This window comes from Martes martes (genome assembly GCF_963455335.1).
Source record: "Martes martes genome assembly, chromosome: 1".
Taxonomy (NCBI): Eukaryota; Metazoa; Chordata; class Mammalia; order Carnivora; family Mustelidae; genus Martes; species Martes martes.
The window spans coordinates 134,330,737-134,345,302 of record NC_137888.1 but is presented as its reverse complement, the minus strand read 5'-3'; the positions used below and the strand labels follow the sequence as shown (position 1 = coordinate 134,345,302).

The 14,566-nt window shown below is 37.6% G+C and overlaps 1 protein-coding gene across 1 annotated transcript in view; it reads right to left on the bottom strand.

Moving 5' to 3' along the window:
* Positions 1–14,566, bottom strand: part of KCNH8 (potassium voltage-gated channel subfamily H member 8) — a gene marked incomplete at both ends in the record, with an annotated part of 371,995 nt that overhangs the window by 64,317 nt on the left and 293,112 nt on the right. Inside the window, one exon of the mRNA XM_080813771.1 lies at positions 6,129–6,326. Within this exon, the coding sequence (XP_080669897.1) occupies positions 6,129–6,326 (198 nt within the window). The remainder of the gene's footprint in view (positions 1–6,128; positions 6,327–14,566) is intronic.

The window sequence follows — 14,566 nt, the reverse complement described above, 5'->3', positions numbered from 1 at the left end:
CTTTTAAAGAAATGGGAAAATGTCCTAATACATTTTTGTTTCATGGCAAAAATGATATGCAGAGTTAATATAAATATTGTCAAAAAGAGGGTTATGGGTGTATAAAAAGACTGAAAAGACTATCTTTTGGTAATGGGATTTGATGTAATTCTAATTTTTGTGTGGATTTTTCAGTCTTTTCTAAATGTGCATTATAATAGGAAAAATTAAAATGGAAAAAGAAAGAACATCATCTGCCCAAGTTCCTATTTCCATTACTAAACTGTGAACTCCTCGAAGGAAAATATCATGTCTTAGTCATTTTTGTTTCCCCAGCATCTAGCACAGTGCCTGGCATAATTTAAGTGCACCATAAATATTTATGGAACTGAAGTGGACCTCTGGTCATTTGATACTTTCTTTAAAAAGTTTTTTAATCCTAAGCAATTAGCTTAGAAAATGTAATATGAATAGTTCAGCCCCAAGTCCACCCCTTCACCCCCATCCCACGTCCCAAAGATAATCTTTTAAAATCATTTATTTCAGGTCTTGTGAATTATCACCAATATTTTAGACAACATAACTTTACTTCTATTGCTTGACTCATCATGTTAAGACAAGACTTAAAAACAACCTGACATGAAAGGCGTTAGCTACCCTCCCATCATCCTACACGTGGTAGTTACTATTTTTAGCTATTATAATTTTACAAGGCAAAATTAAGATCAATAACACATCAAGAAAATTACGCAAATACTAAATATACAGCTCATTGGGATTTCTTAAAGTGAATCACCCTCCCAATGAATAAACAGGATAGTACCAGCACCCCAGGCCTCCCTATGTCCCCTTCACAGACACTAACCAGCCCCATTACCAAAGTTAACAGCAGTTGTGAGTTATATTGCAGTCCATAACTTTTGCCTACTTTTAAACTTTCTCTAAACAAAGTCATACAATATGTACTTTTTGGTGTCTGGCTTCTCTGCTTAGCATTGTTACTAAGATTCGTCCGTGTAGTTGCGTGATGTGATAGTTCATTCATTCTCATGACCGTATAAGTACTCTATTGAGTAATGACTTCACAATTTACTTATTTATTCTCCTACTAATGGGCATATCCAGTTTGAGATTCTTACAATTATGCTTCTACAAGCATTTATCTGTCTCTGTCTCTCTCTGTTTCTCTTTCTCTCTTTCTCTCTCTATATATGAGCATTCCATTGGATATATATTCTCAGAAGTAGAAGTGTTGAGTGGCAGAGTACCAGTATGTTCTGCTTTGGTAGATATCAACAAAACTCTTGTACCACGTGCACTCCCATCGATAGTACAGGAGAAGTCAAGATGTTTCGTATCCTCTCAGACACTTGGGCTGTCATTGTTTTTAAGAGTAGCATTCCAGTGAATATAAATGCTATCTAATTTTGATCTTAATTTACATGTCCTTGATGAATGATGTTGAGCACCTTTTTATATTTGTATTATCTATTTGGCCTGGAAATCTGTTTGTGAAGTACTTTTTAAGGTTTCTATGCATTTTTGGATTGTCTGCTCTTATTGATTTGTAGACAGTCTTTATATATAATAGGTAAGAGTCTTTTGTCAGGTAAATATTTGCAAATACTGTCTCCTACCCAATGGCTCTCTTTATGCTCTTTAAATAATGTTTTTTTATAAATACAAATTCTGTAGTTCAACTTATCCATTTATGGTTAGGGCTCCAGGAGGAATTAATCTTAATGTACAGTTTTAGAAGTTGTCAAGGTTGTTTTCCAACATACAGTATACATTTGACCCAGAAACATTTATTGAAAGAATCATCATTCCCCCTTCACACTGCATGTCACCTATGTCATAATAAAGTGACCATATGTGCATGGGCCTATTTCTGAACTCTTCTATTCCACATGTCTTATTTGTCTGTTCCTGAGCTAACATGTGCTTTCTTTCTCTTTTTCTTTTCTTTCCTTTTTTAAGATTTAAGATTTTAAGATGTACTTTTTAAAGATTTACTTACTATTTGAGAGAGAGAGAAAGAAAGAAAGTAGAGGGGAGGACAGAGGGAGAGCTAGAATCTCAAGTATATTCCCTGCTAAGCACAGAGTCAAACACGGGGCTCAATCCCCGGACCCTAGGTCATGACTTGAACTGAAATCAAGAGGTGGTTGCTTAACTGACTGGTGCCCCTATCATGCACTTTCTTAATTGCTGTAATGTTACAATGCATCTTGATATCTGTAGTGCAAATCTTCCAATTTTGTTTTTCTTTACAATTGCTTTGACTAGTTTTAGCTCTGCATTTGCACTAATTCTTAGAAATATCTTGTCATTTTTCAAACACACACACACACACACACACACAAACATACCCACCAACAGACATAAACACTCATCTACTAGAATTCACATTGGCATTGCATTGAATCTTCAGATTAATTTGGGTAAAACTGCTATATTTATAATATTGAGTCTTAAAACTATCACCTTTGTATATCCTTCCATTATTTTAGACCATTTGTAAATTTTCTCAACAATGTTTTGTAGTTTTTGGTATAGTAGAATCGTACATTTGATATTTGATATTTTTAAAATCACTTCTTATATTTTATTTTCTAATTGTTACTAGCATCTAGAAATACTATTAATTTATGCATATTGAACTTATATCTGTCAGCTTTACAATATTCGGTCATTAATTGTAATAATTGTTTAAAACTTTCAAGGTTACTTTTTTGTGTTGGGTGTTCTCAATGTTTACATAGATTTGTCCAGGTATGCGCTTTTTTCTCATTATTTTTGCTGGATCTCTTTGATAGTCTTAATTATTCTTCCAATAAATCAGTGGTTCGCACACATTGTCATTACAGCTGCTCACATGAAAGCTTCCCCTTCCTCCCGCCTCCTCACTTAGCCAGTGAGTGCCTGTGCCCTAGATAATTATCTGGGGTTTTGGCAGTCACCTGCAACATTTAATATTTTTACTGCCTGCTTTTGTAGTAAATATTGTATCTCTGTCATTAGTAATTTCATTAGCCTTGGATGGAGATTCCTAATAAGTTACCTCAGACTTGATTCTGTAGTAACATATACATAAATTTATTTATTTATTTATTTATTTTTAAGATTTTATTTATTTATTTGTCAGAGAGAGCACAAGCAGAGCAGGCAGAGGGAGAAGCAGGCTTCCTGCTGAGCAAGGAACCCCGATGCGGGACTCGATCCCAGGACCCTGGGATCATGACCTGAGCTGAAGGCAGCTGCTTAACCGACTGAGCCACCCAGGTGTCCCAATATATACTTAAATTTAAAAAAATAAATTGTTTGTGTATATTTATAGAAATTAAGGGAATAAATTAATTTATAGTATATAATAAAATGGATATTTTGTAAGAAGTTTGCTAGGTCTCAGTGAATTCTGGCATTTGAACTCACTAAACCTCTGCTGCCTTCTATCTAAATTAAGGTGTTAATAACTTCTATCTCACAGTGTTATGAGAAGTAAATGAACAAAATGTTCCATATTGTGAGCACTTATGATTAGATCTAGAAGTTATGCTAGTTAGTTAATTAGGAAATATTAAAATGCAGGCATCATTTCTTCTAGCCTAGGGTAATTGTCACAATAATACAGAGTTATTTCCTACAAACACAAATTCGAGAAGCTTTAACTAACAAATTCAAGTTACTTAGATGCCATTTGCCATTCAAAAGCAATGGTTTCCTCAGTGCTATTCAAGTCACCTAAATGCTTTAATGCCACTGACAAATGAGTACTGGTTTTGCACCAGGATAATTTGATCAACGAATATTTAATAAGTGACAAAGTAACATTATCTGATTATTTCCCCTATCTTTTGGCCCTGGGACCAGCATTGCTTTCTACTTACAGCGGATAGCCGGGAATAATTTATGCCTTACCCATTTCTGATGCAGGACCATTCACAATATAGTATGTGGATCAATAGAGAATAAAAGCTCAATTATCTAGCAGGTTCTTGAAATGTCAAATCAGTAGGTTAAGCCTTGAGCGCTTGAGCATTTCCTCAGATTTCCACCAGGAATAGAAGAAACATGGGCAAATATTAAATAAGTATAAACTGTGTATATTGGCAAAATGCTTGTCATTTTGCTAAACTGAAAGATGGGCAGTCAAGGAGACTGGCGATTAGAGAAGTCATAACGCTGGGCATAAAACAGCCACCACGGTGTCTGGCACATTGCAGCTCTTTAGAAAACAAGAGTTCCTGTTCTCGGCTCCCTGGGCTGTTGCTGCTGTACCTCAGCCAAGAGCCTGTGCAAATCGCAGCAGTCCCAGCACGCCATTTCAGCAACTCTGCCACAGCACTGCCTTTCCAAGAAATTCTCCCGATCCCTGGCCCGTGCTCTGTCACCGCCTCTGAACTTCCCTAACTGATTTGGCACTTAACATTTACTGCCTGCTATTATTACAACTCTTTCCATGTCTTTCAGCCCATCTCTTCCAAACTGGATCATAAGTTCCTTGAGGGAAGGGCTGGCTGATACTTCTTTGATTTCAGCATAGGCTGGAAGAGTCATTGCTTAAAGCCCCGAATACTCATTTTACATCTCCCACACAAGGAAGATGGTCGGAACCATCCCCTATTATACGGTTCGAATCTCTAAGAGATATCTGGGATTAAGGCCATTAAAAGAACATGATAGAATAGCCTTTTGGGGAGAAACATATGGGGCCGAAAACACCGATAGAACCCCAGTTTAAGAATTCTGGCCTAAGAAGAATGTTTACTTGATCCAGGTAAACATTCACATCTCCTACTATTCCATGAGAGCCATCTTGTAATTCAGTAAGTTTCCGATTGGGTGTTTATAGATGGAAATAAGCATTTATTTGGCTTCAAACCTTGCCTCTTTATCTTACGGATGGTATGACATTGGGAAAGTTACTTTGCTTCTTCAAGCTTTAGATTTATCATCTGAAAAATGTCGATAAGAATGGTGTCAGTCCTGTATGTTAGGAGGTTCAGAAAAAGGAAATTAAACAAAAGGTTTCAACAGACAAAATTCACTATAGGGAACTGGTTTTCCTGGGGCTAGAGAGTTAAATGAGTAAAATAGAGAGTATAGAGGTAACATGGATATAATAACCACAAGAAGGAGCTTCTGTCCTTGGAGATGGATAAACAAAGGGGAGAAGCGCACTTATCAGAACACAGAAGCCCAAAAGAGGAGCCGTGAGGAGCTGTAAGAAACCAGGGCTCTGACTTTGGATGCAGAGGCACTCCCAACGGATGCAGGGATCTCCAAGACCCAATGAGGTGTTTGTGGGAGTGCCTGAAGATACTGAATGCTGGGACCACGTGCTGCTGATTGAGGTGGTCTGCCCCTGAAGATACATCAGACACATCAGAAGCAGGCGGTCTCCTCGCTCCACCTCCTACTTCCCAGTCTTCCTCTGGCGCCCCTAGGGTAACCGAAGTAGGATGGCAAGGAAAAATGAGGTTCGCAGAGTCCAGCCCCAGCGTTACAAAGCACAGCACAGAAGGTAGGTTTGAAGCTCCCAAACAATAGTATATTAGTTTGTCTGTTCGTTAAAAGGGATAGTAATAGTGCCCAACCCATAGATTTTTCCTTTTAGATTTACTCTGGGTATTATACTGAAGCATTTAGCACAAAGAAACAAAAAAACAATTTCAAAATGTTAATATTTGTTATTGTATTGGGTGTTTTCTTTGCTTTTATTTTTAACTAAGTGATCTATCAAACATCCTTAATTTACTATATTAGTATTAATAAAATTTGATTAACAGTGACCTGTTTGAGACTGTAAAATGGAGTTTCAAACATATGCCTGGAATTCAGACACATGTAATTCACAAACACTAGGGGTAAACAGTACGCAGAGAAAACTAAGTTCCTACCCTTTCAAAATCAACTGTCAAGTAAATGGTTACTTCTACATCTGTCCAGAAAATGGAATTCCTCGACATCATAGACTTTCACTGCTAATCTATATGTATATTAAAGTGTTTGTCACTGATTTTCTAACTAGTGCTTTTAAACTCTTCTGATTTTAATAATATGTCTCTGTTGTGTTTTAGGACCGAATAAACAGAACAGCAATAGAATAGCATTTTCTCTTGGTGTGAAAGAAGAATTTCCCTTACCACCAATCAGCATGGTGCAGATGGAGAAGATCTTTTCCGCATCTGTATTAGCAGAGACATTCCCAAACCCAACGCTGGTGAGGCTGCTGAGGGTGAAGTACAGAGCGGCAATATAGGCACTTCGGATAGATGGGCCCCCTAAGGTATTGTTGCCGTAGTACGGAGATTCTAGTCTCTTTCCCAACTCATGGAGCCAGCCTGCAATGGAAGAAAGAATGAGAACTTAAGCCCAAAGAGTAAAGTCCCAGGATGAGCACCTGGCGGTAATGATAAATGAACATATAGGGACATACTAATTTGCTCAGGAGAAAGAAGAGAGAAAAGTTAAAAGGAAGTTAAAGGCAAGGAATGAGATTCCATTGCTACAAAGCAAAAATATCACTTTTATGCAAGCTGTTCTGTATAAGACACAGCAGAGAAGTGGGCCTTCAAGAGCAGATGAGTAGTCAAAACTAAACAAGTTACCCTAATACTGCAGATTACCTGTAGAGATAGAAACCGAGATTGCTACTGTCAGTAAGAGTATTGTTCAGCACCTTTCTCAATTGGAATTTTAAGAGACAAAAATGTCCAGTGGGTATTTTTAAACCCTACGTGTTGATAAATAGCAGCAACCACAAGGATCTAGACTTCACAGAGATGAGAAACACTTTATTTGCATCCTGTACAACCTTGCCACATTTTATCCACTTGGGCTGACATCTAGTTGGCTTACAAATAGCTCATGTTACCTTCCTCAGGAAGCCTTCTCTGGAACCCCATCCTGCCTTTGGGGATGGTGGGGGAGATCTGCACAGCTAACAGTTACTTGCAATGGAACTGGAGTGCCCCTTGCTGCTGTTTTATACTCCTCGTGTATATATGAGCCCCAATTAATCAAATTAAGTGCTTTAAGTATATGCAGTTTATTGTATGTAAATTATGCTGTCATAAAGCTGTAAAAAAGCTACATTAATAAAGATGGGAAATAACAAGTATGGTATGGACAATAATAGAACAGAAACACAACACAAAGACCACCTTAAAATTCTTCCTTGGGGGGGCACCTGGGTGGCTCAGTGAGTTAAAGCTTCTGCCTTCAGCTCAGGTCGTGATCCCAGGGTCCTGGGATCAAGCCCCGCATCTGGCTCTCTGCTCAGCAGGGGGCCTGCTTCCCCCTCTCTCTGTCTGCCTCTCTGTCAAATAAAATCTTAAAAAAAAAAAAAAATCCTTCCTTGGGGACGCCTAGGTGGCTCAGTTGGTTAAGTGGCTGCCTTCGGCTCAGGTCATGATCCCAGCGTCCTGGGATCGAGTCCCACATAGGGCTTCCTATTTGGCCTGCTTCTCCCTCTGCCTCTGCCTACCGCTCCATCTGCCTGTGCTAGCTCTCTCTCTCTCTCTAACAAATAAATAAATAAATAATAATAAAAAGTCTTAAAAAAAAATCCTTCCTTGGAAATACTTATCCTCTAAGGTTTTGTATTTCAAAATCCTGTCTCTTTCACTGTATGCGTGTATGTTACAAAACACTGTGATGATTCAGCTGAACCCATAAGGTTCATAAGACTTTTGTTAAGAGAATTATTCACTGACCATGACTTTCTTATAAACTCTTCATTTAATGGCTGCCCCAGAAGAGATCAAAGTCATTACACTTTTTAAGTAGTAATAATGCTGTCATTATCAACTAAAGTTAGAGATTATGGAACTGTGCTAGGTAATTAAAATGCATATTTTAAACAACTGGGTACCCCTTGAGACCAAGGAGAATTGCTTAGTGGCAAGTATCGTGCCTTTTTCATCCTATGTCTCTAGAGAAGTGTTTCTCAACCTTTAGCTTGCCTTGGAAACATCTAGAGGGCTTGTTAAACAGAGGTAGCTAAGTCCTATCCCTGGAGTTTCTGGTACAGTTCAAGAGGTTGGGAGGAGGGGCTGAGAATCTGCCTTTGTAATAGGTTCCCACATGATGCTGATGCTGCAGATGGAGGGGACCGTGATTTGAAAAGCCACTACTCCGGAACAATGGTTCTCAACACTGGCCATGACTGGGAAAGCTTTTTAAAAAGACACTGCTCAAGTGCCACCTCCACTAACTGCATCAGAATTTCTGTTGCCAAGACCAGGTACTGGCATTTTTTCAAAGGTTTCCCAGTAGAATCTAATGTGAAGATAGAACCTAGAACCACTATTCCAGAACTTATCAAAGCACTGACAGGAGTAAATTTTAATAAATGTTACTTTAAAAAGTGAATGAATTAATGAATGTATAAATGATTCTTGCACTCTGTCACAGTATGAGACAGTATGACAACACTGACGAAATAAAACAGCACATGTGCATTTGTAAATCTGCCCTAGAATAATGAAAGTATATTTTGATAATAGAGAATAATAAGAAAATGTAAGTTAGACATTGTAAAAGGTGATGCTGTTAGTAAACTATGTCCATTCACTCTGTCTGGGAAGGCTTTGTGAAGGAATGCACTTTAGTGATGGGGTTCAGAGCAGACTGCCCTAGAATGTGTCACTTTGGCATGTGAATTATTTGAGGTGAAGGCAATCAAGGCTTAACAGACCCAAGAAGAGCCTTTTACTTCCCTCTCAACTACCTAAAAGAATTTAGAAAAGGCGCCTGTACCAAGAAGGGAGCTATTACCAGGGATAACTTTTTATATCAGAATAGCAAACATTTGTTTACCAAACATTTGTTCTTCTTATCCTCCAAAGAATTGTCTTCCTTCCCTTTGCAGCCCTTTTGCCTTAGCTCAGGATGGCATATAAACCTCAGCTGCCTGTCTTTGACCCCCTCAAGTTTACATGAGATTTCTATATGTACTAAATTAAATTGTTCTTCTGTTTGATTGTCATATGTCAACGTAATTATTAGGCCAGCCAAAGAACATAACAGGGAAGAAGTAAAAATTTTCTCCCCAGCACTAGATTCAACACAGATTTAAATCTGGATTCTTCCATGTGTAGGCTATAGGAATGACTAACTTCTTTGAACTTCACTTTTCTCATCTGTAAACACAAGGATACTGTCTAACTTGTAGGGCTGTAGTGGATCAAATGATGTGCCACATATGAAAATGCCAACCACTGTTACTGGCAGAGGGTTAGTGTGTCATCTCTTTTCTCTCTCTTGCTCCTCTTACTTACACTGGAACAAGAAAAGTACAAAAGCCAGAAAGGTAAGAGAAAATAAGGGACCACGGGTGAACTGTAATGGAAAAGGAAGTTGGTGACCCCATCTATTCAGTAAAATTTAAGGTAGGGATTAGCATTCCCTAACTAATAGCAACAAAAGGGAGAGAATCCCGAAGGCAGTAGTTCTTAAAATTGGAAGTTATACACCCTTGTGTGAATCTGAAGAAAGACATGATCCTTTTGTCAGAACGAAGTACGTGTGAAGACACTTGTACCACTCTGTATTCATTTTCATTTAGCTCACGGCTTCCTGAAGCCCTTTCATACATATCAGATTAAAAGCTCTGTTTCAGTAGTTTAAGTGAGGGGGAGGAGGAAGTGATAAAGGGCGATTGGTTAAAACTTAGTTTAATCTTGTATAGAAAAGATTTGGAAATAAAGACAACTTATCCAAGACGAATTGAAGAGATATTACAAAAGCAAATCAAATGTGTATTTAAAAAATATTACTGGTATATTTATATACACTGTAAGAAGGCAGTCCAGACACAGAGATCAAATCAGGAAGCAGAGATAACATCTGAATTTATCATCATATTCGGGATGTTGATTTCTTAGGATAATGCCCCTGTAGGCATTAGATCCCAACATTGTCAAATATGAAAACCATAGGATTCTGAAGGGCTAGTGGATTGACTATTTCTCATGCGTCTTCCAACTTGTGCTCTGAAAGGGATGTCATATTATTTCTGCTGGACAAGGAAAGGATTAGAGGGGTTTGTTCCTTTATTCCATATTGGTCATTTCTGCTAATTACTGGGAAGCTGAAAAATGTCATTTCACCCGAAGAGTAAATATTGCATGACCTAATTTTTGTTTTAGTTGAGGCACAGAGGAAGAAAAAAAATCAGAAATAATAAAGCTACTACTTCCTCTTGGCTGAATCAGCTATTCAATCAGACCATGAAGAAACATCTGGATCCATCTATTGATCTTAAATTAAGGTATTCATTTACTACAGAAACCAGTTTTCTCACAGGAAAAAAAAAAAAAAAAAAAAAGCAAACAAGCCAACCCAGTCAATATATTCGGTTAAACTCCTTAATTTGAACAGAAGTAAAATACTTAAGAATTCTCTGAAACAAATCAGTGTCCATATAGATTTATTTCTGTGATAAAGTAGGATAAAAGTTTATATTAGGACATACAGATTATATTAGATTATATCCTCATCCAAAGCATGTTCATTTACAATGTGTGAAGCTATCTCAGAAATGATTCAGGGAGCAAAACACAGAGGAACAACAGACCTACTTTTGTTGATGTCTCTTTTCTGTCTAGCCAACTGTTCTGTCTATTTTCAGAAACATCTTGTTTTTTAAGAAAGGTTGCTACTAAACTGTGTTACAGCTGACAGAGCAAAAGCAATAATGATGATGACAAAACCTGGTAACAAGGAAAGGAGGTAACACCCACAAATCCGGGGACTGGCTCTGTGGGCTAAATAAAACTTTTTCACAGAACAGCTCGTCCAAAATGAGAGCACATGTTCACTGTAACAAGACAACATGTCACTGTACTGTACAGAAGAAACAGTTTAACCAATTTGGAAGCCAATCTTTTTTTATGCTGGAGAAACTTGTCTCTAAAAGGAAGGGATGTCCTAGAACAGTCTGTCTGCTTCTGCTCAATTTTTTTTCCCTAAAGAACATTTTGAAGGAAAAATACGTATACAGCATAAAGTAAAATCTAATATACTGAATAAATTGCCCTCTCATAAAAACAAAAGATATCATAAAATAATCCTGTCATTAGTGAAACTGATTAAATAAATAAAAGAGTAGATTTTTGGAATAAAGATCAATTTTGAAGATAGAATGACTCTTAATGAACATGCCCATAAAAGCCTGTAATTTAATATAATTCAATCCACATATTTTTCATTGCATACTTACCATGGGCCGAATATTTTGCTTAATCACATACTTTCAACTCTAAACGGGAGTTTCTAATTATTTTACTCTATGTTTCCTACAATAATTTACTGACTTTTATGATGCAAATGTGCACACAGTTTGTAGAGGTGTGACCTGCTTTATACAACATATGTATTCTTGGAATGTTTAGGTTAGCATTTGGTAATTAACAGAAATTTTAGGTTTAATGAAAGGAATAGGAGCATGTTAAGGAAAGTCTATGGTGAATTTCTTTGTCATATAAAATACCTTAGTAATATCAAAAACTACCTGGTAAAATATAAGCTTATGAAATCTGATTTATATGTGTGTGTGAAGATGTGATGTATGGATAGAGAAAAGAGAAAAGGGACTAGCACATACCTAACCATACCTATAATTAAAAATAGTACTTTACTTAATTTGGTATGAATGAACCATGTTGTATTAGCACTTAGCTAGAAGCAAAAATGAAGCCCATGCCGAGGTTTTCTCGTTACTAATTTGGCACATGGTTTACATTTTACTGAGAACTTCCTGTGCTCCAGACACTGTACTAGGACGGTACATCTTCCATCTCACTTATAGGCACTAACTCTATGGAATAGGTATAGTTATCATCCATATTTTGATTCATCATTTCATTAATCATCATAACAATTTAGAAATTATTGTCCCCATTTTATTTTTTTAAGATTTTATTTATTTATTTGACAGAAAGAGAGAGCACAAGTAGGCAGAGAGGCCGGCAGAGCGGGGGGTTGGGGGGACGCAGGCTCCCCACTGAGCAGAGAGCCCAATGCGGGGCTTGATCCCAGGACCCTGAGATGATGACCTGAGCCGAAGGCAAACACTTAACCCACTGAGCCACCCAGGAGTCCCTATTATCCCCATTTTAAAGTTGAGAAAGCTAAGGCTAAGAAATTAAATAGCTTGTTCAATATGGCAGTATTAGGATTTTAAACCAGATATGTGTGCCATTGGAGCCCAAGTTCTTGACCACTATGCACAGTACTTTAACGCACTACAGACCTAAGAGTACAGTGTTGCAGTGTACCTGAGTGCCTTTACAAGCGAGGTGCCATTCTTTATTACGGCATACATACATGGTAAGGAAGAAATAGTCTTGGTTAAGGCTCCTCAGAAGCAGACACTGAGACACGGCTTTAACTATAAGTGATTTATTTAAATGTTGGCCCAGTAAATATTTTTAGAAGGGAACAGGAAGGGGCACAGAGGGTGGAGACAGCCAGTGACATATGCCTAATCAAGCCAGTTATCACTATAGGCAATTGGAGCTTAATCCCACTGGAGAACCTCTGGGACCAGTGTGGAACACACCCCATATTGGAACAGGGGATAGAGGGCGGCTCCAAGGGAGCGTGAATTCCCCACTATTGCCATGCCTGCTAGCGAAGGAGACTTCGACCTTCTACATCAGAGGACAGTGCCTCATGCATAGACACAGACTCTAAGGATGGGAATCATACAGACTAAGGGGATATGGTAGAGTACCAACAACATTTTTGACAGCGGTCAACACTTACTAAATGTCAAGTATTTCACTAGGCTTTCACATAACATTATTTTCATACAACTATCATAATTACTCTGCCTTTTTTTTTTTTCTAACCAACGGAGTCCCAACGGAGGATTTCAGCGATTTTCTCCCTTCTCGTAGGGAGTTTTAGAACTGAGAGGCCAATCCATACCTCTCTAACTAAACATCCAGGATCTTTCTGCTTTATTAACTGCTTATTAAGAAGTAATCATTTTAAATGATCTTTTTTTTTTAAGATTTTATTTATTTACTTGACAGACAGAGATCACAAGTAGGCAGAGAGGCAGGCAGAGACAGAGAGAGAGGAGGAAGCAGGCTCTCTGCTGAGCAGAGAGCCCAATGCGGGGCTTGATCCCAGGATCCTGAGATCATGACCTGAGCCAAAGGCAGAGGCTTTAACCCACTGAGCCACCCAGGTGCCCCTAAATGATCTTTTTAATTGTGCTTCTTGAAACCATTATTAAATCAGTTTGCATTTCCAGTGGCCACTTTTGCTTAGAGTGGTGGATTGTGTCCCAAAGGCACGTATCATATCAGAGAAAATAATTATCCAAACGTAATCCACAGTGTAGACATGGGATACTATGGCATTTAGAACCTGAATATGACTTCAACAGGGATCAAGAGGCTTCTAATGTAAATTCCAAGCACTGAAAATACTATAGTTAACATTTCCTTCCCCTCCCTCCACACTTAATCCTTCTGGACTTCATTTGGATGAGAGATAGAAAAGCACTGTGAGTCTTACAATTCCTAAAGCAGGAGGTGTCTGACTGGGAGAGGCAAAGCAGTGGGAGACAATGATTGTGGCACACAGCATGAGAACTTCTCTGGTCTCTTCAGTGGGAACAAGGGGCTAAGGCGTGGGCCTGCCCAGCTGCAGAGGTGCTTGAGAGATATGAAGACAGGTGTCAGAAGTCTGACTGTGTGCACGTGCTTATGTGGGTTTGTGGGGGTGGTGATGGTGTGGCAGTGGAAAGCCAATGCATTTGTGAGGTATTGTATCTACTGTTATACACATTAAAAAAAGAATTGTTAACCCCAAACAAAATGTTACAAAAAAGCTTAAGAGTTCATCTCCACTGTCTCTTAAAAATTTTATCTATGTATTTATCACCATTCCTTAAAGTCCAACTACCACCTGTCACTATAGGTTTTTGTTTTGTTTGTTTTTTTATTTCAATAAACTTTTTATTTTTGGATAATTTTGACTAACACAAAAGTTGCGAAGAGTACAAAGAATCCCTGTATATCCTTTACCCAGTTTCCCTTAATATTAATATCTTCATGTTTATCAAACTATGAAGTAAACATTGACACATTACAATTAACTAAATTAATAGAATTTCTATAAATTATAAATTATAAATTAGAATTTAATTATAACTTATAATATATATTTATAAAATATAATTATAATTATATATAATTAAATACAATATATTTATAAAATATAATTATAATTTATAATTTAATTATAAATTTTAAATTATAAAATTATAAATTGGAATTTCTATATTTTAGTGTAAGAAATAGAGTTAAGGAGGAGTGCAGAGACTTAGATCCCAAAACTTATTCTCCATCTTCCACTCCAAACTCATGTTAACAAGATGTGACTATGGATAAGACTAGAAGGACACCAGGCTACAGTGGTATTTGACACTGATTTGTTGATTACATTAAGGAGAAGGCATCAGTAAATCTGAGGTCTCAGTTTGAACAGGAAATCCATCACATGGAGTTTCCACTAATCACACATTTTGGTTCTCAGAAACCTAGAGGTGTCTTATGGTTCT